Consider the following 26,682-nt stretch of genomic DNA (forward strand, 5'->3'; position numbering starts at 1 on the left):
ATATTTCTGCTCTTTATGAAAAATTCACTCTGTTTAAACATGTTACAGAATTTTGAAGGACCAGGGACTATGAAATCTTAGTGTTGGCTATGGAAAATTATAGAATATAGCATTATGCAAACCTCATGACATTTCAGAAATAATCGGATTAACCTGTAAATGTAAATATCCCACGGATCAGATTAGTTATATGAGCTCTAGCAACATTTGGTTGCACGCCACTATTTTCCCTTGGGGTATCTGTGTCTCGTGCATCACCCCTTTGCAGTATCTCTGCGTGGGAAATCAGAAAAGTTCTAGGGCCACTGCACTGCTCAGCCTGTATTTTTTTTCCCCTCTGCCTTCAATAATCAAGAAACGGTTCCACTGGAGCCCTTGCTAACGAGTATGACTGTGCATTCTGGAGCTCTCTCAAACAAGTAAGGGCAGTGAGGGTTTCCAAGGACCCTGAGTTAATGAAGTGTGCGTGGGAGAAATAACCTTTGGGTGAAGGCCGTACATCAAGCCACGCGGCCATAAAACGCGCTGCTAAGACTAAGACATTAAGCGCATGTCCTAGAGAAGGCTGAGTAAGTAATATCAATCATCAAAATGGTCCGGAATTCAATTACACCTGGTATAAAAAATTATTGTTCATTTGAACGCATTCCAAGCACCAAAGCCGACTAGATTTACCCCCTGGAACATGAGCATTTTTAAGGAACTTTTGCGTTATGCATTATGTATAATTGTGTGTTTTTATATATATATATATATATATAATTTGAAAGGAAGGCAGTCTAATAATTAATATTCATGTAATAATGAATTATAATATTGTAATAATATTAATATACATGACTGAGTCCATTTTCAGTGGAGCATTCATAATCACTGCTCTCGTTTAAAGATGGCAGATGTGCTACCTTTATAGCAAAGATTATAGCAAAGACTGCAAAGATTTTTGAACACTTTAATGGTGGCATGGTCATTTACTTCTCTTTCATTGATTATAATTATGCTGTTAGCGCACCATGACCCTGAAAAAGCAATGAAAAATGCTACTTTTTTAAGAAGCACTTTATGAAAAAGGTAATAGTAAAAATGTGTTGCATTGTTAGGTGGCATTTCAACTTTAGTGAATTCAAAGCTGTTCATTGTCCCTCTCAAATGAACAGGGCCTATAAAAAACATGATTCTGACCAGTCCCTACAGTCCCTACTATATTTCATTTACCGTTTGCCATATTGTCAGTCCAGCTTGTTTGTTGGGATGAAAGCATATTTATATCAGGCATGAAAACAAACCAGCAAAGACAGTTAGTTCTCTGTTTTTGTTTATGCCACAGTACCCTCTGTGGTTCCAAAAGTCTTGTGCCATCCATACCAAGGTCCAGCATTTGTAAAACATTACATTCTGCTTGTAAACTTCCACCTCCCTTTTTAAGAAATACCTAATCATTAAAATAACAAGGAAGGATGAATCTTGCAGCTGCTCTGGACTACCCATACTTTAATTTAGACTGTAAGCACTCTGCTTTCATTCTTTAACAATCATGAAGTGTCTGTGAGACTTACAGCCCCATATAATGTTTTGGCCCCAAAATATAGGTAACATTTTGGCTCCAAAGTACTAATTTTGTCACCTTGATATATAGTATACAACTTAAGGTGAAAATAGAAAGGACCTGCAAGTGTGTGTGTGTGTGTGTGTGTGTGTGTGTGTGTGTGTGTGTGTGTGTGTGTGTGTGTGTGTCTGTGTGTGTGTGTGCGTGTGTGTGTATGTGTGCATGTGTGTGCATGTGTGTGCATGTGCTTGTGTAAATGTGAGTATCATTGTTGGTGTGCATCTACTATAGGCTGAGTCACGAAGACTGAGCTATAACTGGGTGCACACTGCTCCTGTGCTGGACACATGGGGCAGGTGCTCTTTTTTTGAGGAGGAGGAGGAAGAGGATGACATTGTCTATGTCTCTGAAGGAAGATTAATTGCCTGTCTCTGTGCCCAGACAGCTCAGTGTTCAGATTAAATTATGCTATTACAGTTTTTCAGGCCACAGCCCTGCTCTGCTAAGTAAGCACAGGGATCAATAGAGAAAAATCTCACTTTTCATTCACCAGGGAGCCCAATGGAAACCTTGCCAAAGTAACTGTAGGTCAAAAAAGGGTACCAGTGTATAGTCCATTTACAGTATGTTACCACATAATTGAGAAAAGATGACTCTTTGGCACTTTGTAGATCAGACCTAATATGAAACCAAAATTGCAAGCCATACAAAACCCACTCCTAGTGAAAGTGAAAAGAAATTTAAAGACATCCTATTTACATTTCAATGGTCAGTAACAGCATACATTAGCACACACAGGCACCTCAATAGCTTAATAGTGAAATGTCCTGTCAGGCAGGCTAATTATGTATGGTGATTCCAAACTCCTGGGTACAGATATCACAATCGCATGTTGCAGTACTTTCTGGTCTGCTGTAATGTGCAGCTCAGAGTGTCACGAGCAGTTATCTAACACTAGAAGTCTGCACTTCAGGACCACGGACAGCACCTAACAAGCACTGTGACATTTTGCACCCTGAAGTGGGATATAGTACAAAAGCGCCATGCCACAGTGGACGTGTGTGTGTGTGTGTGTGTGTGTGTGTGTGTGTGTGTGTGTGTGTGTATAAGAAATTAAGAAATCTTGTTAAACTGACACATTACTAATTAATGAAATAGCAAAGAGTAATAATTAGTATATGTAAATTGGGCTCTATGCTTCAGTGTTTAAAATCCCTGTTTATAAAAGATATGCCAAACACTGAACAGTCATTCATTATCTGGACCGCAGTATTTTTCTCCATCCATTTTTATGGCGATCTCTTTTAAGTTTGAAATGGTTCATGATTAGTGATGATGTATTTTGCTTTCTAGTACAGTCAACCCACTGCGGGGGATTGATTCCAGGAACCCCCGCAGATATCAAAATCTGTGGCTGTTCAAGCTGCTTATATAAAATCATATTTGCATATAACCTACAAATATCCTCCTGTATACTTTACAGAATTAGATGGTACTTTTATCCAAAAAATGACTGAGAACAGCTTGAGCAGTCAAGGGTTCTCAGTTGCTAAGGGACGCACCAGTAGCAACTTTGCAGTGGTGGGGCTTGAACTAGCAACCTTCTATTTACAAGTCAAGTACCTTAAACAACTGAGCTACCACTGCCATTTTGAGAGTTATACTGTCCTCAATAGCTATACTGTGTTGTTTAGCAAATAATGAAAAAAATTGATGCAGCTGTCATAGGCCTAACTATACAGTACAGTAGGTATCTGCAACCACATATGTCAGCAACCACATGCATTTTTTTTTTTTGCAGCATTTAACAGATTGCTTGCATTTAATGATCTGAAAGAGAAATAAACTAAAACACAGAATATTTAAAATACAGATACATATAGAAAATAAATGATTTAATATATTCTAATCTCTCTCACTCACTCACTCTCTCTGTCTGAAGTGAGGATCTGTTTAGTGCTTAGTGTGTGGCAAATTCAGGTTTTGCTTTATGATACTTTCCTGGGGTTTTTCTCCAGTATGCAGGTGGTTGAACCCACAGATAAAAAAGGCTGACTGTATTTTTCATCACATAAAGTATATATTCTGTAATACCATGTTATTATGGAATTGTTGTCAAAGATGACTACATAATCACCAGTGATAATTGTTTTAGTTCCTTTAAATACCAGTGCACACCACTGTTTTGTTTAATAGGGAAGAATCTCCTCTGTGTTATGGTGCATTCAGCAGTGGCAGGATCAATGTCACAGTTGCAGATGTAGTTGTGTTCAATACGATGCATTATGGCTCAGACCATTTTTCCATTATGTCAGTGACAGTTAACAGTGCAGTTGTGACTGTTAGTTAACCGCACAGAGCCTGGCCAAAACTGGGGCACTGTAACATGCCAAGAGCTCCCACCAAATTTGTGTGCTGAGAAGTAGCTCATTTACTTGGAGGGTTTTTGCAGGAAAGTTGAAAAACCATAATGTCTAGTCATGAGGGCACAGTCCATAGTCGTCGAGGGCACAGTACATAATAGTCAAGGGCAATGGTCCTGCCCAGATTAGCGTTTTCCCTGCTCAGATATATCATTGGCTAATTATCAAGCCAAATGTGAGTTCTGTCAGGTGTCTTAATAGTAGCGTAAACAACAAACTGCAGTGCTGTGTTTAGTTCGGGTGCGCTAGGACCCAGGAGCATCAGTGATGCAGTGTAGTGTAATTCTCAGTAAAGAGTGAGATTTACTCTGCATTCAAATGTCTTAGGATAATTAAACCACATTAAGGTACAAAAGGGCTCTTTAAATAGAATTCTTGTCTGTTTCAGTAAGACTTTCCATCCCTGCCTGCATCTTTGATGTTTTCAGCCTGATATGTTGTTTTGGGCAGTCTGGCTCTGACGTTTGGTCCACCAATCTGGGTCGCTCACACTTTTCACAACGAATAGCAGAAATGTGCTATAGAACCCAGACTGGTTGTCAAAGCATGCTTGCTTTATTTTGTCAGTTGGGCTTTTGCCTCTAAAAATATCATCAAAAGTATATGTTACAGACAGCTAGTGCTATATGCATATATGGATAAGTCTCTTAGAACTATTCAAATGCCTCTTGCAGTGAAAGAGCCTGCTAACATTGAGGTGATGAACTGTTGCTCACATGATATTTTCAAACTCCCTACATTTGTTAGTAAACCTAGTGGAAATACGTAGCTATTAAGTCTGCAATGTGAGTCAGTAGAAACTAGTACTCAACTGGTATGAAAATTTAGCCTGCAGTGATAAAAGTACCTATTTTGAAGCACTAAAAATTACAGTTATCTCAGCCAATATAATTTTATTCATTCATAATTTAAATAGTCTTCGAAAGTTTTAGTTAAACAGTGCTAAATAATATGATTATTATTAATATGTAACTTATTATGAGTATCAGATTTCAGATGTTAATTTTCTTAAAGGCAAATATTTTATTATACTGCATTTATTATTTTTATTATTTATATTATACAGTTTGACTTGACTTTAACTTATAAAACAGGTTCAACAGCAGCTGTCTTGATGGGACACATGACTTCCATATCTTCATGTGATGGTCAAGCAAGGTCCAGTGTGCATATATCTACAACTTTAATTAGTTAAATGGTAAATCAGTCAGATCATAGTGGAAACCTAAATAGAATTCTTCTCATGCCAGTTACAGTTTGCTTCAGATGACATGTGGCACGATTGGGATTCAGTCATGGATGGCTTCACTGCCCTTTTGATGCTGTGCTTGCTGCTTGTATGGTTTGCACTTAATTCACATCAACCAAGCAATCAGGCTGTGATAATGAATAAATTAATGTAATAAAAAGTACCACATATGTCTTGGAACCAGCCCAGTCTAACTATGCTATTGCTTTTTTACTAGTTCAAATGCTAAAGCTAACGGTGATTTTCTGTTTTTTGCTATCAGCATCTTAGCTGTGTGTGGCCATGCACAATGGCATATTTCCTTTTAACTTCTGCTTGAAGGCACCAGAGAAAAAGTTTCCATAGCCATTGCCTATGCAATCAAAAGCTCATCCAGTCTTCCACTAAATAGGCATCATATTGAAATTCTATGCAAATATATATATAGCCATGGGCACATACATTGGAAAGCAATTTTGCCCTCTATCTGCCCACTCCATGCAGTCTGTCCAAGTGCTAAATGGATATACAGCTGAGAGATTAATATGCTTGTGTGTGTAAAAGAACATATGTGATGATAAGTACTTGTGTGCAAACACCCACTGTGGGCTACAGTTCGGAACCCTTCCCATGTCTCCTGTGTCTTGCTGCAGGCTGTGGGACAGCAAACGCTGGTGCGGAAGATGAGGGAGAGGCAGAGGCTGGCTGGATTGAAGGCGCTGCAATCCTGCTCTCCGTGGTGTGCGTGGTCCTCGTCACAGCCTTCAATGACTGGAGCAAGGAGAAGCAGTTTCGGGGCCTACAGAGCCGCATCGAGCAGGAGCAGAAGTTCCAGGTGGTGCGTGGAGGACAGGTCATCCAGCTCCCTGTGGCTGACATCGTGGTTGGCGACATTGCCCAAGTCAAGTACGGTACGTATCAGTTCAGGTCGAAAGTGTTCATGAAGGGCTCTCTGTAAGAGACATTGTCACCAAGTAGCGTAACAGAGCCTGGGTAGACACAGACAGTGACCAAGGGCAACAGTGAATTTTTTTTAACCCCTGACCTCTGATTTACTACTGACTCTGTATTTCCAAATATAGACATTCAAAAGAGCTCGCTTCATTTCACATTTCAAGTTTGGTTTATTTGTCACATACATAGTCATACACAGTATATATTTCATCCAGATATATAGGGTAAAGAAACTTATAAATCTAACATCAGATTTTGGAACTAGATGAGCAGACACAAGGCCATTTGACTAAGTAAGCAAGACCGCTATTTGATTATCTAATTATGAACAATGGGAGGACAAATTCAGAGTTTTATCACCCTGTCACCAGTGTTTGAATGAGATATGAGAATTGTATTAAACTAAGCAGGGTTATAACAAAGAGAGATTCAATTTTATTGGGGCTTTTTTAAAGCTAAAAAATGGATTCCTTCTGACACACTGGCAAAGATGGTAACCATATGTGGGATCCTAGTGTAGAGGGATAATGAAAATGTCTGGAGACTATAGAGTTTCACATGGCTGGCAATGACACATGCTGCCTGTGGAAGAAGACTTTGTACAGTGGAAAACGAACCCATCATGGCTAGTTGGAGCCCAAACTTGAGGGCTACCAATCTATGGCCTGTCATTATTCTGAACTTTCAGCTGGAATGGGGATAATGGTAGTGTGCAAGGCAGCTTAGGGAAAGTTGGACAGCCACGAATGTTCTGGACAGCCATGTTTAGTTCTGTTGAGCCATGTGAAGCTCTGTTCAGCCATGTAAAGCTCTGTTCAACCATATTCAACCATGTTTAGCCAGTTCTGTGCATGTTCTTCCAGGGAGGGAAAGCCAATATTGATGGCATGATACAAACCAAGAGAGTGAGGCTAATATCTTTTATATTGAGAAATCAGTTTGAAAAATCAGAGTTTCTCTTATGTTTGCCCATATAAACATTGGTGCAGATAACTTTCAAAGCATATGTAACAATTACACTCACAAATGAGGGAGAGTATCCAATCAAAAGAGGTTTTATTTGATAAATCAAACAGATCTGTGAGGTCAGGCAGGTATTCATAGTCAGGTTGTTGCAAGGTCAATAACATGGGGCAGAGTCTGGGGAGTGTCCAGGTGTCGGGCAGGAGGCAAGGTCTGAAACACAGGCAGGAGTTGAAAACCAGGAAGACAAAACTGTACCTGAACCGCTTGGTACGCAACATAAGGTTGGCAATACTTCGCAATGTGAGTCTGAGGGAGGGGAGCTTAAGTAAGGGAGCAGTAATGAGGGAAACAATGATCAAGTGTGTGCTAGTATTCCGGCGAACCAGATCGGAGGCGCGTGTGGGAAAAGTCAGGCGTGGCAGTGTGGGATTGAGCGTGATTCCTGGCATTCGTAACACCATAAATTAAGCAAAAGTACCCTTACATGTGTGGTATGCCACTAGAATTAATGCTTGTCTTGTGGGATATGGTTGTTCTACTAATTCTAAAATCAGTAACTAGTTTTCCATGAAACTTAGTCTTGGGCTGAATTACACTCTTAAGGGTTAAGTAAAAGTCTAAGTAGCATGTGAAACCTGGCCATATTAAACCAAGTATCATGGGGGTCGGCTGTGCTCAGATCATTGTTCCCATATATCTTCATACTTCCTTGTCCAGGTGATCTGCTTCCAGCTGATGGAGTCTTGATACAAGGCAATGACCTGAAGATTGATGAGAGCTCCCTAACAGGAGAATCGGATCATGTCCGGAAATCTGCAGACAAGGATCCCATGCTCCTCTCTGGTTAGATCCTGTTTTCTTACTACACATCTACACTGATAGTTTAAAACCAACAGTGACAGGATATTGAGAATACCAAAGTAACAATATTTGTGTTTATGTATCTTTTAATGTGTATTAATAGTATAACAACTGAGGGTTTAAACTGGATAAATGTCACACCCTCTGTTGCACTACTCCACCTACCCTGTCACAGGGCTTTTACTTCTGTCCACCAAATTAAGAAATGGTGACAAATGCACAATAAAATAGTAAAATGTCAGGCAGCTTTGATGCCCCAGCCCAGCCACAAAATGTGTGGCATCACTTAATTCATGCATCTGTCCAAAACATCGCACCATGCAATTGCTTCACTTGTCTCAGGACTACTGCGTCAAGGTCAAACTGCTGCATCCCTCCAACTATCTCTGAGACACCCTGCTTCCAATACTTACTGCAACTGCACTTCCTCAATCCACAGGTACCCATGTGATGGAGGGCTCGGGTCGAATGGTGGTCACGGCTGTTGGCGTAAACTCTCAGAGCGGGATCATCTTCACCCTGCTTGGTGCTGGTGGAGAAGAGGAAGAGAAGAAAGAGAAGAAAGGTATAGTGTGTAATGAAGGCTTCGTCTGTCAGAAACTCAATAGCAGGCTGTGGGTATGAGTGTCTACCTGTATTGTTTTCCGTAGATAGGTTCGATTGAGTTTTTAACATGCTTTTCCACTTTGCAGTTGGTGTCTTTATAGCTCTACAATGCAATATAATCTGGGTGAAATAATGAAACAATAATAGGTGATGGTCAAATAGAACTATATTTTGGTAATAAAAGAGGGGTTGTGAGATAGGGCTCCAGTGCACCCATTACCTTGCTCCTTTAGTAGTTGTTGATGTAGCACATGTCTGCAAACTAATGTCATTGCTCTCAATACAATTAACACAGCCATCATTACTGAATGTATGCTTAAGTGAACAATAAAATTGACAGCCCAATAGAGAATTGTTTATACTTCCAATAATATCTCTATTTAGAAAACTAGCGTGTGTGTCAGAAGTTTGAAAATGATTCATATGAGATTATTTGTCCTGTTTTAGCTCTGGATTGAAAATGATAAAATAATCTTATTTTATGTACTCTATTTCAAGCAAATTTGTATGTCTGTGCTAAACATGTACATTTGAATTACAAGTGCAAAACTCTTGCACTTAATATATTGGAAAGAATATTAATGTTTACCTGTTGCAGTAAACAGTGTGTGTGAGTGAATGCTGGCATGTGTGTATGTGTGTGGGGGGCATACATATCATGAAATTCTAAGTTTGTATATTTTTAACATTAAAACAATTTAATGTTTTAATGTGGGTAGAAATGTACACTGTCACACAATGCAGAAATGTGACAAAACATATTACCTTCATTCTATTAATCATTACAAGTATTGCAATAGCTTTGTTTGGACATCAACAGTCAGAATCAGCTTAACCTTTACCAGGGTCTTGATTGCCCCAGCTGCAGGTCTTCGACCTGTCATCTGCAGGCTCATAAGTAATATTTCACGTGAGTGAAACTGAGATTGAGCCAACTACAGCTTTCAAATTAGCCATGTGGCCACTGGCCACATTTTTTCACCCAAATTATCATATCATGAATCAGTATCATGAATAGGACTGAATCAAAAGCTGTATCATGAATAGGACTGAATCGAAAGCTATTGTTACACCCCTAGACTATGATTTTTACATGAATTTGTTTTTCTTGGGTACCCCCTTGTGTAATACCACTGCAATAAAGCATAATTTATGACACTGCTCATAAGGTAATAACCTGAAATGCAATATCGGAAATCAGTGGGACACCCTTGTATCCAAGTTACATGTTTTGGTTGTAATTTTGCTTTAAACTGGTGAGAGACAGACTAAAGTTCAACAATTATTGGCTTAGCAACTAACAGGATTACTATCATGTGTGTAAGGTGCACCCCCCTCTGTTTGCTTTACACAGAATGGTGCAGATGTTTGAAATAGCTAGGACTTAGTACTGCATAATGCATACGCTTGCTGGTTTCTCTCACAACCAAAACATGCTGGTACTCTCAGGTGGGGGGTGGGAGGGGGAGGTGAGTGGAGTGCGGATGTAGAAAGCCAGTCTAACACTGAGGAGTGTAACTGGACTGTTGCTGTGAAAGTCTGAGTTTTCTGGCAAGTGCATAAGTCGTGTCTGCACATTTAAATTTAGCTAGCCCATAGTGACTGAATACCATGAAAATGTTTAATGGTTTGCTTATAGGCTACTGTTACCTACTCATGGGTTCTGGTAGCTGTGTTAAAGGAATGTGAGAGCACTGACCTTAGCAGAAATTGAGAAAAAAAAATGGTTTCTTCTATTAAACTGATGTCATAATATTTAAAATTTAGTTGAATCTCCAGTCAAAAAAAAGTATGATATATAAGAAGGAGACTGGTGCTTGTATTGTCTAATCTTATACATCAACAGAGTCTCTGAACATGTGTTTCAAAGCCAATTAACAGTTTACATGGAGACAGTTTCTAGCTGTTGAATATGTGAAATTGTATCAATGTGGCATGAATATAAATCAATTAGAGGAGGTTTCATATTGTTTCAGTCTTGACTTGCTGTAGTATATTAATATTTATATCATCTCCTGTATGTTGACTATTGCAATTTTGTTCCAAAGATTTGTGTTTTAATTCCACCTGGGAATTACTGAACTCACTTTATTAATTTACCCACCTATTGTACATGATGATTTATAACAGTTTCTTTACTTACCGCCAAGGGTGCAGTAAAATCATTGCCTAGCAGTGCAGTAATGCATTATACAACTGGAATTTTGGTTTGATATCCAGTTGTGCAATGTCCCTCAGTGGTCAGGGGCCCTCAGGGACCTGATTGGCCCTGTACTTGTCAGGACGAAAGGATGACAGGGTCACTCACTTCCCTTATTTTGACCCGCAAGGAAAATTGGGTGTTTGATTAGCTCTGGTGCGAAGTTGAGCGCTCGGCGGCCTTTTCCGAGTCCACAAAAGTTCCGGACGACGCTTTGTGGCCAGTGAGTTGAACACTGTGATGGCAGGCTTTCATCATGTCAGAGGCAGCATTGTGCCGGCCTTTCCACCATCCTCATCAGTTGAACCCTTGTCACGAGGAAGAGGAGCAGCTCAACTTATCTGTTATCTGAATGCATACCAAAATAGTGTGGCAGTTTTCTGTGAATTATGCTAATGCTGTCTGCTAGTACAAGGCCTTACATTCTTGTTATTCTACAAACCACAATACAGGTCAGGCAGACAAGGATGGCCAGCAGCTAGCAGGTAGAGTATTCCCCTTTATGTCCGCCCCCAGACCCTGCTTTCCCCGACGGATGTACCGTAGTGCAGTTATCCCTTGGCCTGTTTAAAACCCTACTAAACTCCCTCTCCCATCCTTAACCCAGCTTCAAGCACAGTGACTCTTCACTTAAAAAGAGATGCACACCCACTACATTTTTTAAAGTATGCAGAATAAGTACATTAGTGCATTCCATCCATCCCCTTGCATAGATGTGCTGATCAATGGGTTGACCGAATACGAAACCATCAATGCTAGTTTATGATTTATTAATATTTGGAGTGTAAGGGAATTCAGTAGTCTTTTAAAAACCTGTTTCCTCTATGTTTTAAAGGACATTCAGTCCTATTTTTTGGACTGTGGTTAGTTTTTGATATTACTTCCATACCATGTTAATGCCCAGAGGATGTCCATGATTTCTGAAAGCATTCATAAATGCACATCATTGGTTTAAAAGTGTGTTGCCTGTATTTTTCTTTTGCTGAGTCATTAAAGGCTATAATACTATAGAATAGACTAGTGTATAGAATGCTTTACTCAAAGTGCCTGCAAAATATATATAGTTATTTCACACTGGCCACTTTTGATTAAATGTAGTATGAAAGGTGTAGCTTCCTAGAAATGTAATTGCTTAACAAGATGTAATTTGTAAGTGAGGCGACTGATGCATATCTGCTCTATGTCAAATTTTTAAAATAACTTTAATCACTCCTTATAATGATTTTTAATTATCTAGCTACCCATCTACTCTCTATTATCTACCTGCCTAACAAGTACTTGATTTACATAAAGCTGGAAGATTCCATTTTTTTTTCCCTTTTTCTTTCTTTTTTTGGTAGTAGTTTTGCAAAATGTTGAAAACTGGCCAATCCTCACTCTGTTATTCCATTGATCATTGTGTTGTTGTGTGCTTCAGTTTCATTTACATCTGCCTATGTTCTGTGTAACCTGTCTTATGTTGCATTTTGAATGTTTTGCTCATTGACACCATTCCCTGAATCAATTGAAAGCCACATATTTGATCTACACTAATTGTGGTGAAGATGCTCTTTGCCATACTGTTTTTGTTCACTGTTATCCTTTGATTATTTATTTATGTGTTTATTTTGTTTGCTCATTATTACTTGCTAGACTCCCATCCCTCCTCCCACCCCATTGCAACTATAGCAACCGATGGTGCTGCAGCCGTAAATTGCCCTGGTAACACCAGCCTAGTCAATGGTAGGTTGACAAGACCTCCGTTGTTCCTCTCTCATGGCTCCACCCCCTTTTCCTCTCTTTCTCTCCAGTTGTGCTGACTCTCCTCTCCTGCCAGCAGTCCTCCCACTGCATGTCACCTGACTCTGTGGCCTTCCCCTCCCACCCCACCCCTTTTAGTTAGCACAGCTGTAAGTAAGTTTCTGGGTAGGAATGCTACAGTATGGAAGCAGTTCAGGCCTTTGGATGGTTTTGGCTGTGACAGGGAAGAAGGTGGGCTGAGAACTCGTGGGCCAAGTGTGCTTTGGGTGTAATATAAGGGGTCAACCCACAAGTCACGTAGCTCAACATTAGCCTGTAGATCACATAGTCCTTTATGGTGCATTGTGAAAAAGTTCTAAGGTAGGTTATTCTGCTGAGCTTGCCATCTCACTGCTCTCTCTCTTAAGAAAAGAATGTTAGAATTTCCCCAAACATTTCTTAGGATTGTTCAACCATTTTTCTCTATACATAATTTTCCTCAAATTGCTCTGTTGGGATTGTCTTTATGTCTTGAGCTAGTCAGATTCGAGATGCACTGGAAGGTCTACTGAAGCCTTAAAAATGACCTCTTAATGCAGATTCAATACAGTTCACTTTACCAGTAAGGACTTTTTTTGATCATCAATATTTATTTATATTACACTTAGTGCATTAAGCTAATGTTTCTTTCTATTAAAGTTACTTTTTTTTTTTACTTCTGTTCACATGATTTACAATATGGTATTTACATATTTACAATATGGTGCAGAGTTTTTTGTTTGTTTGTTTGTTTTGCTGTTGTTGCTGCTACCTTGGGACTGTTTGATAAGTTAAACTTGAAGGCAGTATATCTTAACATGACAGCTCGAAGTAGTGGCCTCCATACTGAGTTTGTATGAGACATGTTTTTAGCTAAGTTTTAGGGTTTATCCAGGAAGTCTTTAGTGGTATGACTGCTAGGCCTCTCCCCCTCCTGTCATCTGTGGTGCTGCATGTGCACCTTAGTGTCAGACTCTCCCCTGCATGTCCTGTGTGGTTGTGAACTTTTCCTCTCTCCCTTCTTGTTTGTGTCCTGTTCGTCCTATCCCATGGAATATCCGAATGGCTGTTCATGTATTGTTGATGTGTCAAACTCTTGGTCATTACAGGAGCAGCACTTCTGTTCATTTTTAGCACCAAATCATAACACATAATCAGAAACAATTCAATATAGTATTTATCATATTGTTTGTCTCAGGAGAACAGTCTTTGTATCTTATTTATTTCTGACATTTTCCATATGTGGCAAAAAAAAAAATGAATTGGGAGACTTAAACAGCTATACTGTGACAATTCACATTCTGTGGTATTTACTTCAAACCACTGAAAATTAAGTCACTAAAACATATGTACTGTTGCCACTGGAAATTTGATAACATATCTGAGATTCATATGAACATATATTAAGCACATATGAAGAGTAATAATAACAGCTTTTAGCAAATTATCAAATTATGCACCAAGGTTTACTGCTAATAGAATAGACACGGTTGCCCAAAATTAACTTTTGGGGCATTAGCTCACTCTTTCTGAATCACAAATGCCAGACATTCAGCACCTTCACCCAAACCCATACTCTACTTCAGTACATGTCATTATGATACAACTATGTGTTATATATGTTACTGTCACTGAGATGTTGATGAAATACTCATTTTTCTGTCTTCCTTTTTTATTTTGGTTTCACTGTCACGTCTTTGTGATCAATGTTTTATCGTCTGCTTTCTGTTATTTTCGTTCCGTGTCTTGTATGTCTCCATCATAGGTAAAATGCAGGATGGAAATATGGAGAACAACCAGACCAAAGGTAACCTACTTTTATCTTACCACCTGGTTTGAGCTCTCTTTCTCTTCCATGATGTAGTGCAGGTCCCAGCCCCGTCCATTAAACTTGATGTCTGTTTGCAGTGTTGTCGTTTCTTGTTCTAGCTGTCTACAGCTTCTTGCAAGTGTGCCAGGGTCTCTCGATGATCTCTTGGTCTCTCTCTCTCACTCTCTCACTCTCTCTCTCTCTCTCTCTCTCTCTCTCTGTCTAAAGCTTGTCATTTATTCCCCACTTTTATCGGGTTTTTCAAATGTAGTTTCAGTAGTCGTGACCGGGTCTTTGACTGCATTTCAGGCTTTTGTGACTCAGAGCAAGGATTGTCATGGGAATACTATTCACTTCAAGTAAAGGTCAAAAATTAAACGGGTCTAACAAATCACAAGCTTCTGAGCCAGAAATCCATAGAAATTCTGTATCCATTTACAGGGAAAACAAGATATTGAATATTAAATTACCAGTCATGCAGATTATACGTTTTGTACTTAACATAAGATTGCATATGTTCTTAAGTACTGGCATTACACTACAGTTAATATTTTGTACCAAGCATGGTACTGCTCATGTTAGTGCACACAACACTTACAAATTCATCTCAAGAAACCTCCTGACACTTTGGTAAAGGTCTTCATGGCTGTCTTTTGTATTCTGCTGTTTCTGAGCATATTTTTTAAAACTGCAAGATGTTTTCTTACATGTCCACAGAGCATCTTTGAGAGCTGTGGTGTATAGTTTCTTTACCAGGCGTTGTTACCAATATAGAGTCTGTTCTGTTTCTGGGGACAGTTTGACCTTCATTTAATTGACGTCTATACCACAGTTCTTTCAGATCAGTGAACTAAAGTCACCGTCTGTATTCTGCTTATTGTCTTAGTTGCCTGATGAAAGAGCTGACAATAACCTTCTTTTACTCTGGGTTGTTATATGAATTTACCTGATAAATAAACAAGTGTCCTGAGCTCAGAAACTAGAACTCACACTATAGTGTGGTTGATACTGTCATCAGCCACCCCAAAACTAAGCACAATGCATTGGCTGAGAGTAGCTGGAAAGTCCTGCCCCAGGAGTTGGGCAGAGTGGTCAGGCTTCCTATCGTCAAAGTCTGCCCCCTCTGACCATTGCAGTGAAGAAGCAAGATGGAGCTGCTGCCATGGAGATGCAGCCGCTGAAGAGCGCAGAGGGTGGTGAAACCGACGATAAGGAGAAGAAGAAGTCTGGCGGCTCGAAAAAAGAGAAGTCTGTCCTACAAGGCAAGCTGACAAAGCTGGCAGTACAGATTGGCAAAGCAGGTAAACCCCCAACCTCCCCAACATTTGCTTCATGATTTTGTTGCTCTTGCTATTTGCCATGATGTTTTTTCTCAGTGTTCTACACAACTAAACAAACATGGACTTTTGGAGTTGACTAGTTTTTGCTTAACTTAAAAGAACAAGATTTAATTGATTTTGATTTTTTTTTTTTTGGCTCCAGATCCACTCTGGTTTTAAGTGTGTTTATAAGGCATTAAGGAAGTACAATTACAAAGCATTGCCTGTCCTCCCTGTCCATTTGCAGGTTTAGGAATGTCCGCCCTTACGGTCATCATCCTGGTGCTCTACTTTGCCATTGACAACTTTGTGCTCCAGAAGAGACAATGGCTGCCAGAATGCACTCCAATCTACATTCAGTACTTTGTCAAGTTTTTTATCATTGGCGTCACTGTCCTGGTGGTTGCTGTCCCCGAGGGACTGCCGTTGGCCGTCACCATCTCCCTGGCTTACTCTGTCAAGGTAAAGCCCATGTTTTAGTGCTCATAGGACCACATGGTAATGATAGCCAAGTCTTCATATCACTATCTGTGATGAAGGCTGAGGTCTCGAGCCCAGCTCCTACCTACAGATACACTGACCACCGAACCAAAAATCCAGCTCTCAGGCACAACAGCCAGAACAGCTATTTCACCTTCAGGAGTGATCGTCTCCTTCTCACCAACCTGTCCTTCAGGGAATGACAGTCTCCGTCACACTGTTTCTGACTCATTTTCCTCCACTGTCACAACAAACCTGTTTTAGATGCAAATTACACCTGTAAATGAACGCATGTAAAAACGGTCTATGTAAGACAACTATGGCAATATTTTATGGGTTGTTTTTTCCTGTAATGTAATCAATGTATCAATGTGCATTTGCAGAAAATGATGAAGGATAATAACTTGGTGCGCCATCTGGATGCCTGTGAGACCATGGGCAATGCTACAGCAATCTGTTCGGACAAGACTGGTACACTGACCACTAACAGGATGACAGCAGTGCAATGTTATGTGGGAGATATTCACTACAAGGTGATCCCAGATCCAAGCTCCATCCCTCCCAAAACTCTGGACTTCCTGGTCAACTCTATATCCATTAATAGTGCCTACACATCAAAAATTCTGGTAAGAGGTCATTCTGTCCTTCAGCTGTTTAAAGAGAAGTCCCTGTGCTACTATGAATAAAAAGCAATGTGAACAGTTGGCAGTAATACGCTCAGAACACCAGACCATCCAGATTAGCTAGTGTGAATGAGGGAGGACATTTTAAAGACTTCTTACACAATAAAGGTTTTTGTTTTTGTTTTTTTTAGCTCAGAGAGCACTTCATAGACGCTTGAATGTAGCAGAATAATGAACACAGTCAGTAATCAAATTTCTAGAAATAACATCATAATGAAATAATAAATTAATAATTAAATTATATTTACCATTTGCATAAGTTGCAAAATCGATCTTGTTTCCATTGATCTTTGGTTCCATGTCACATACACTGTGGCCCAATATGAACTGGCATATTGTCCAGTGGTAAATCTTATCATAGCTGGACGTTAGTAGGAGGATTAATGCTCTCTTAATAAGGCAACACTGGTTAAATACCTGAGGGCATGAACGCTGGAACAGAAATGAAACAGCTAATTTAAACCACCATCCCTTGATATACTGCAAATTAAGCTGTACATTAATTACAACAATCTTTCTCAAAATCACATTAGAAAATCAATATGAAATAGACGAATTCAAAATTAGAAATGGTCCCAGGCTTAAGAGGCTAAAATAGATGTAACCTAACATCCAAGCAGTTGCTCTGAATATGTGGAAACCAGTTCTAACAAGGGAGATGTCCTACATTTGATAGCCTTTAAATGAAATTTGATAATTGGAATAATAACTTTCTGGCCATCTGCTTTGGAATTTAGAGCTGCATGTTTTGTCATGGGAGACAGATTCATTAAATGGATTTATTTTCTTTTTTTATGGTTACATTTTAATCTGAAATTACCATCTGTGTGTGCTATCAGCATGTGTTTGTGTCATTCATATGATGAATTGTCAAAGAGTAATATTTAAATGTGCAGTGTGTTGTCATATCAGGGTCATTTGATTTGATTAAATTATTCTGAAGTCTAAAAAGCTATAGAAAAAAATAACAGTGAATTTTAGTATTGCAGATTTTTAAAAAATCAATTACCAATTGTCATAAAAAATACAACTGTATTTAATTAAACTTGTTCATTATCCACTAGACTTTAAAATAATAATACAGAATGAATGTCTAAGTATAGCAGTCTGATTAATCTTGTAAACTGTTCAGCAGACGCTAGGAGTAACCTTGAATAGCCTTCGTAATGTTCCAGGGTTTCTATAGAATGTCTCAGTGTCTTGCATTCAAGAGGATTCAGAGCCTCTGGTATCCCCCTCCCAACAGGGTAGGACAACTTATATAATTCAGCTGTGGAAACAGGGCAGAGGAAGCTTTGATAACTGTACAAAGGAAGCCTTTGATATCTACATCATTTCAGCTGTGTGCTTAATTGAGACTGTAGTCAGCAGAAGCCTCTCCACTTTATCCTTGGAGAGGCTCCCAAAGGCAGCACAGTGCCCCTCTGTAATGTTTTTAATGCAGCGTTATGTAATCGATGCGTGCCCTGCTCTTCCCCCAGCAGCCTCCATTCCTTTTTATAAACTTTCTGCTCGATCCAGCACCGCTTCTGTTTTTTCTCCTGTGATAAAACCAGCACCCCATAAAGACAGAAATACTCAGTCACCTGACATAGAAAAAGGAACTGTGATTCGCAGGGTGAGGGTGCACAGAACATGCAGCACACTTCACAGATTTGTGCACAGACTTCCACTGACTGTAATCTGTAATCCAGCTGCCCATATAAATTGCACAGAAGCATTTCTGGCACACACGATGCAGATGATGGCTGTCGGTTGGAAAGGTAATTAAGAAACAGTGAAGTGTAGGGTTCTCCTGGGACCTTTGCCAAAAAGCACCCACCCCACCCCCCCCTCCTTAAAAAATCATAACTTCAGACTATGAATACTCATCTTATTTCTTGTTTACTCCAAGATTTATCAGACGCTTAGATTTAGGGATGGGTTTTTCTTGTACAAATGGTTTATTCTTTCTGCACTTACTGGCAGTGTTGTAATATCTTTATATTATCGGGAAGGCATTACCAGGAATTCAGCAATAGAAGCCTTTTTGGTATCCTGTAATGAAAGCTCTGCTTGAGGGTGGAAGTGTGGCTTCTGTGTACAGCGATACCCCAAGCTGTAGTCTGAGCTGAGGGCCAGTTTTCTGGGATTCCACTCTCAGGTTGCCCTGACCACCTGTACTGCATGACTGCCGGGACCTGAGGTAGGAGATGTCAGCTTGAACACTGGTGTCAGTTTGACTAAGGCCCATTAATCTTTGATCGAGGGTTAGGTGTACGTACGTGGCAACCCTGTGTTTTAGAGACGACAGTTGTCTAGGTCAGGGACTGAGGTGTGTACTTAAATGGCCATATGTTTCTGGTATGTTCCCTTAGATCCTTCTTGAGCCAAGATCAATGATATCTTTTACCTGTTCAGCAAGATTTGTGCCAGGAGATTTGCGTGAACCTGTATGCATCAGAAACCTTCATAAATTCGTAGGATTACCATCTTAATTTCCAGAGGAATCACATTTAGTTGGTAGATCTTAGTATAATGTCATCTGCTGTAAGGCTTCATTTTATATGGTGATGTAAACCACAGTATAACTATTAGACATGGGTTCTAGGAAGGGGTCAATGACCTTAGTTTGCTTTTCTCTGCATATTTCTTTACTTCCCAAACTTGCTGAGATTCCAACATCTGAATTTCTCATACCTTTATGCACAGAACCTTTTAGGTAGTGCATGCTGCAGTCAAAATCACCAGCAATTGGAAACATTGCTTTATCCTATTTAAAGTAGCGCAACCCTATAGATAAGTTTTAATTATTACATACAGAAATACAGAATACATTTTAAATGTTGGTCTTTTTAAAAAACTCCACATTACTATTGGCTCCAATAAAGAGGAATTAGAGCTCTGCACTTAACAATGTGACTCATCATTTCCACTTACGAGGACATTTTAGAAATTGGCTTTACTGTGCCTTGTGTTCAAGGTTACATTAATGGAGTGTAATGAGTATGCCAACAACTAAAAATAGTGAATCCTTGTTGCCAGTTAAAAAAGGAGACACATGTATGGTGGTAGGATTGTTATTTCATACCATGGAATTCTGTTGGGGCCACATTTCACACTACCCTGTGTCAAGGTGAAATATCTTGCTGAGTAGCCTGAAGTGTGTCTTATATTTTGGACAAAGTTGCCTATCCAGCTGCAGCAGCACCACGGGGCCCAAGACCCTTGCCAAACACTCTCTCAGGCGCCATAGGCTCACCCTTCTTTGCTCCAGCCAATCAGGCTTTGGTCAGGCATTTCAGTTCATCTCATGAACAAGAGCTGTGTGGGTAAAATCAAAGCGATGTCATGAAAATGACCTTTTCAGGGACCTGGTGGTGGTGGGGGGGTACGGATAGGTGGAGTGTTGAATGGAGGCGTGTGGAGCCGAGGGGGAATGGCACTGGAAAGAGGAAGTAGCCATGCCAGCTCTTGGGCTGCCATATGCCAGGGCTCGCAGGAGTGTGTGCTGACCAGGGAGAGGCCAGCCGCTCATCCGGGCGTCGTGAGGCAGCCACTCTCTCTGGCAGCACCTCAGGTGGCCACACCCTTACGTATGACCCAACAAGACTCAGATGGTCACAATGGTGTGCAATGGCAGTATAAGAAATTTTAGAATCTAAATAGAGTTGAAAGGTGATGACTCCTCTGAATGTAGCAGTGTTCTGTTAATTTGAAAACTCTAAAAGGCTCCCCTCCAATTGTTCACACAGACTTGCACTAAAATGTGTTCATTATGCTGGCCTATATCAATGACCTTGACCTTTAGAATTATTATACAGTGCATCCAGAAAGTATTCACAGTACACAGTTCACTTTTTCCACATTTTGTTATGTCACAGCCTTATTCCAAAATGGATTTAATTCATTTTTTCCAGTCAAAATTCTACACACAATACCCCATAATGACAAAGTGAAAAAAGTTTATTTGGAATTTTTACAAATGTATTCAAAATAAAAAAAAACCAAAATCTCATGTACATAAGTATTCAATACTATTCAATACTTTGTTGAAGCACCGTTGGCAGCAATTATAGCCACAAGGCTGTATGAGTATGATGCTACAAGCTTGGCACACCTATTTTTGGGCAGTTTCTCCCATTCTTTGCAGAACCTCTCAAGCTCCATCAGGTTGGATGGGGAGCGTCAGGCCACAGCCATTTTCAGGTCTCTGCAGAGATGTTCAGTTGGGTTCAAGTCTGTGCTCTGGCTGGGCCACACAAGAACATTCACAGAGTTGTCCCAAAGCCACTCCTTTGTTATCTTAGCTGTGTGCTTACGGTCGTTTTCCTGTCGGAAGATGAACCTTCGCCCCAGTCCAGAGCACTCTGGAGCAGGTTTTCTTTAAGGATGTCTCTGTACATTGCTGCCTTCAACTTTCCCTAGTCAACTTTACCCTGACTAGTCTCCCAGTTCCTGCTGCTGAAAAACAACCCCACAGCATCATGATGCTGCCACCACCATGCTTTCACTGTAGGGATGGTATTGGTCAGTTGAAGAGCGGTGCCTGGTTTCCTCCAGACATGCCGCTTGGCATTCAGGCCAAAGAGTTCAATCTTTGTTTCAACAGACCAGAGAATTTGGTCTGTTTCTCATGGTCTGAGAGTCCTTCAGGTGCCTTTTGGCAAACTCCAAGCGGGCTGTCTTTTGCCTTTTAGTGAAGAGTGGCTTCCGTCTGGCCACTCTACCATACAGGCCTGATTTGTGGAGTGCTACAGAAATGGTTTTCCTTCTGGAAGATTCTCCTCTCTCCACAGAGCAACGCTGAAGCTCTGTCAGAGTTACCCTTGGGTTCTTGGTCACCTCCCTGACTAAGGCCCTTCTACCCCGATCACTCAGATTGGCCGGGAGGCCAGCTCTAGGAAGAGTCCTGGTGGTTCCAAACTTCTTTTATTTACGGATGATGGAGGCCACTCCATCAATGGGACCTTCAATGCGGCAGAACTTTTTCTGTACCCTTCCCCCAATCTGTGCCTCGATACAATCCTGTCTCGGAGGTCTACAGACAATCCCTTGGACTTCATGACTTGGTTTGTGCTCTGACATGCACTGTCAACTATAGGAGGTGTGTGCCTTTCCAAATCACATCCAATCAACTGGATTTACCACAGGTGGACTCCAATCAAGTTGTTGAAACAACTGAAGGATGATCAGTGGAAACAGGATGCACCTGAGCTCAATTTTGAGTGTCATAGCAAAGGCTGTGAATACTTATGTACATGTGATTTTTTGGGTTTTTTATTTTTAATAAATTTGCAAAAATTCCAAACAAACTTTTTTCACTTTGTCATTATGGGGAATTGTGTGCAGAATTTTGAGGGAAAAAAATGTATTTAACAAAATATGGAAAAAGTGAAGCGCTGTGAATACTTTCCGGATTCACTGTAATAGAAGTCAGAATATCTGTCTGACATTTTTTTTCGCTATGTGTGCAGATAGGGTCACTTTGTTTCAGATAGTAGCACTTAATATTATTGCATAACAATAATATTAATATGAGCTTTGCATGACAGGGAAGCAGACATTATTGCTCAAAGATTTATAGACATTTATAGCTACAGACATTTATAGCTCACAAATGAGTTTTTGAGGCAGTGGTAGCTCTGTGGTTAAGGTACTTCACTGGTAATCAGAAGGTTGCAAGTTCAAAATTGTCAGCCATTTGCCATAAATGTGCAATATAGCTAGTGTAATATATTTCTGTAGTACTCACATGTAGAAGGGAGTAAATTGTCTCTGGTAGTCCTGCTTTTTGCCCAAAATGTTTATTATAGGAAACTATTGTACGCACTTTAGTTAGTGACAGCATTTGTGTTTCACACTACGTGTCATTACAGCAAATGTAACCAACCAGTATAGGCAAATGTAAGCACACAATTTTGACTTTTAAAAGTGTGAGCATGCGAATGTATGTGTAAATGATTAACAGAAATGATAATTGTATGCAATATTTTACCAATTGCATATGCTACATACATCTCTTTGCTCAAAATCAGAAATCCTACAGTCTTTTCCTTACTGATGTTCTAACATGCAAACTAATAAAATTAATAGTTCACCATTTTTATGTTTGTATGAATTGATAGCATTGTATCTAATGTTTATGAAGTAGCTAACTGCCTTTTGACATTCCCAGCAATGAACCTTGAGTAACATCTCAAAAATATCTTCTTTATTAATTGGGTCTGTTGTCTGCCTTTGTCTTTCAGCCTCCAGATAAAGATGGAGGTCTCCCCAAGCAAGTGGGCAACAAAACTGAATGTGGCCTATTAGGATTGATTATTGACCTGAAGCGGGACTACCAGACCATCCGGAACCAGATCCCAGAGGAGAAGCTTTATAAGGTGTATACATTCAACTCAGTGAGGAAGTCGATGAGCACTGTAATTAAACTTCCAGATGGCAACTTCAGGATGTACAGCAAAGGAGCCTCTGAGATCATCCTCAAGAAGTAAGATCCTTTTGGTTTTCATGTGTTGATTTGGATTTGGCATAGCTTTGCCTACCTCTGTGGCATCCAGCAAATGTATAGAACTTATTATAAGTACACACAGAATAATGCTGTATATGCAGGTAGACAGTTGCATTTGGCCTCTTTTCAACTCATGTGAGAAGGTTACATATTTGAAGTGGAGATCTGAGAACTAAAAAGTTGTGCACTAAGTGCAAAAGCATTATTTTCTCATCAAAGTTAGTATGGGTTATGCAATTATACACTGTAAATGATTTGAAATAAATACACTCTGAGGTCAATGACTAATGGTGCCCCTGGTCTAGGTGCAATCGTATTCTGAATGAGGTGGGTGAGCCAAGAGTGTTCCGACCTCGAGACAGGGATGAGATGGTGAAGAAAGTGATAGAACCCATGGCCTCAGATGGACTCAGGACCATTTGTGTGGCATACCGTGACTTTCCTGGAAACCCGGAGCCCAACTGGGAAGATGAAAACAACATTCTAACTGATCTGACTGCAATCTGCGTGGTTGGAATCGAAGATCCGGTCAGACCTGAGGTGGGGAGCCTGGTCATTTTGAATTTTCAGTAACTGCAGAATGGTTGGTCGACTTATGAGAGCTTATAGCAATTAGTGAAATCTTCCAAGAAGTAATGTTAATGTTGCAAGACAATATTGCAGTGATGAGTTACTTTAGACTATATACTGTTCATATTTTCTGACTTTATTAGCTAAATGCATCAGTATATTTACTTATGGAAGATCTCACTCCTCAGTCACAGAAATCCCACGCCGGTAAGAGGTGTAGGCATAAGGAATAGCTGTATGAAATGTAATGTTAGATAGAACACACAGTTTCTTGCTCCAAAAAAGACTTTGGTCATCTGCCCTTGACACATACTTTCTCTGCTCTGAAATGAATTCATTTCAATGTTGTACTATTCAGCTTATTTGGTTTAGCTCTTGCCACCCCCATGTCCAGGACCAGACTCTGAAATTGTCTGTTTTCTGATGCACTATTAGAGAAAGCAGCGTTGGGAGGAATAAAATCAGAATTGTAAGAAACAACAAAGCACAACATGTGATACCTTGAATATGCAGCTCTCATATCTTTTGTGAATTTAATGCCATTTGTTATGGTCTGGAAATCACTCTAACAGATGCATATGTAAGTGTGGTGAAATTATTTGTTGGTATTAGTGTACTGTATCTTGAGTATCCATCTTGGCAACTGGTAGCATAACACTCAGTGAGGAGTCACTATTGATAGGATTTATTATAGCAAATGAAACTGTAGAAGTTCCTTTCAGAAATAACTCTTAGTGAATTACCTGCTAGTCTCATATAGCTGAATGAACTGTTATTGTACAGCAGTAGTCAGAGGTCTTAGTTCCTGGCTTCAGGCTCACCTCCATTGTTTGCTAATACATCAGTAGACACCTGAGAATCTGTAAATAAATTTATTTGTGTTAAATGTCTAAGGTTACCAGTCACCTTCCTCTGACCTAGTCCATTATTAATGAAGCTTTCCTCTTCTACTTGTCCCCAATAAGTTAAGTGGAACTTAACTGTAGTTTTCAAAGTACCCCAAATGACTTGGTGTCTGCCCAACATGACAGTGTCTTAGGTCTTGATTAAGTGTCTAGACATAATTTCTCTTTTCCTGCACAGTTGTATGTGACATAATGAATATTTCCTTATATACTCATCTCTGCCTCAAATAACTGAGCAGATATGATTTGCATTGTCAAATGCACAATGTGCATAATAGTGCATAAAAATCTTTACCTCATTCACGGTTGTTAATTAAAATGCACAAACCAAGGTGTATACTCTGACGTGCAACATGACTCTGACTGACTCCAGCAGTAGGGAAGACATTTTGTGCAATTTGCCCTTGTGCAAATATTGTAAAAAAAAAAAAAAAAAATCCTCATTCAGATCCAGATTTTCACTCCTGTGTTGCAGATTCCTGTGTTTTTCTCTGTGAATTGTGGACATTGTTACACTTATATTCTCTATTCTGTTATGTTCTGACCCCTATGCCTTTGTTGCGATTCCAATTCTAGTCTTGCAGCTTTGGTCTTTTTTTATTGGCGACAGTCAGCCTTGGCTTATTTTAATGACTCTGACATTGGACAGCAGATTCACTAAAATATTGCACCCTGGACTCATGCCTAGTTTCTGACATGAGCCTTGAAAAAGGTTGGCGTTACAGTATGACATGAACTGTAAAAAAGTGCTGTCATTACAGACATTTATGCATTATCTCATGTAAGTTTTTTAATCAAATCTTTATTTAACAGAAGTACAGTTTTGCACGACGAGTACCTGGGCATTAAACTAATGATTAAGCATGTTACTTCTAGTATCCAATTTCAGAGTATAATGATTAAAGTTTTCAGGCCCACTGTAAATATTACCTGTAGGATATCACCGAAACCTCCTTGTGCTGGTAAAAAAAAGTCCAAAAAATCATTTACTGATCTGCTCAGTAAATCTAGTTTGATCACAAGCATAAAAGAAGCATGGTACTTCATGCCACAGTATTGTGCTGCAGAGCTAAATTACGAGAGTTAGTGTGCAATGCAGAGAGTGTGAGAATGTTACATTAAGGTACAGAGGAAGCTCTGAAGAGGCTTTTTATTGCATGTGTATGCACTGGTGTACTGGGGCCTGCACTTGCCATAGCCTTTTAAGTTGACCAGGTTGGCATCTGCAGGTGCCTGAGGCTATCCGGAAGTGCCAGCGCGCGGGCATCACAGTGCGAATGGTGACCGGAGACAACATCAACACAGCCAGAGCCATCGCCATCAAGTGTGGCATCATCCACCCCGGAGAGGACTTCTTGTGCATTGAAGGCAAAGAATTTAACCGGCGAATCAGGAACGAAAAGGGAGAGGTACTGCACATTAAAACTAAGCTTCCTGGAACACATTTGTTTTAGAGCTGTTGCCAGTGGCCATTTGCATTCCCATTCACCAAAATGACTGTTGCAGTCCAAGAGGTTAGGTTTCAAATTTATCCACAAAACTGGACCCCTGTGTGCTATTACTATATTCACTAACCTACTAGAGTCAAGTATTTTTCTCTAAAAATACATGGATCTGTTTGGGTGCTAACTATGATAAAGCGGAACTGGGGGAATGTTTGACTACAATGCAAGCAGGCTACATGTTTTTATTATGACCAATGTCTCTTATGAGAGCTTACATGTTGTCTGTAGGTTGAACAAGAACGCATTGATAAAGTTTGGCCCAAACTGCGAGTGCTTGCCCGATCCTCTCCAACAGACAAACACACACTGGTTAAAGGTAAGGCTTCTGACAACACAGAAAATTTGTTATAACCTGTCATTAATTATACTGGATTG

The 26,682-nt window shown here is 39.9% G+C and overlaps 1 protein-coding gene across 11 annotated transcripts in view; it reads left to right on the forward strand.

Annotated features, from left to right (window-relative positions):
* Positions 1–26,682, forward strand: part of atp2b2 (ATPase plasma membrane Ca2+ transporting 2) — a 101,370-nt gene that overhangs the window by 63,028 nt on the left and 11,660 nt on the right. For 5 of the 11 annotated variants that reach the window (XM_027020339.2, XM_027020335.2, XM_027020344.2 and 2 more), the window contains exons 4-16: positions 5,851–6,108; positions 7,835–7,960; positions 8,418–8,543; positions 11,237–11,269; positions 12,417–12,506; positions 14,308–14,349; positions 15,489–15,653; positions 15,919–16,133; positions 16,535–16,777; positions 23,065–23,306; positions 23,633–23,867; positions 26,032–26,211; positions 26,536–26,623. In XM_027020339.2, the coding sequence (XP_026876140.1) occupies positions 5,851–6,108; positions 7,835–7,960; positions 8,418–8,543; positions 11,237–11,269; positions 12,417–12,506; positions 14,308–14,349; positions 15,489–15,653; positions 15,919–16,133; positions 16,535–16,777; positions 23,065–23,306; positions 23,633–23,867; positions 26,032–26,211; positions 26,536–26,623 (2,043 nt within the window). The remainder of the gene's footprint in view (positions 1–5,850; positions 6,109–7,834; positions 7,961–8,417; positions 8,544–11,236; positions 11,270–12,416; positions 12,507–14,307; positions 14,350–15,488; positions 15,654–15,918; positions 16,134–16,534; positions 16,778–23,064; positions 23,307–23,632; positions 23,868–26,031; positions 26,212–26,535; positions 26,624–26,682) is intronic. The other 6 variants (XM_027020342.2, XM_027020346.2, XM_027020345.2 and 3 more) reach the window with 4 other exon arrangements.

The sequence above is a fragment of the Electrophorus electricus genome, chromosome 20 (assembly GCF_013358815.1).
Source record: "Electrophorus electricus isolate fEleEle1 chromosome 20, fEleEle1.pri, whole genome shotgun sequence".
In the NCBI taxonomy this organism is placed as follows: Eukaryota; Metazoa; Chordata; class Actinopteri; order Gymnotiformes; family Gymnotidae; genus Electrophorus; species Electrophorus electricus.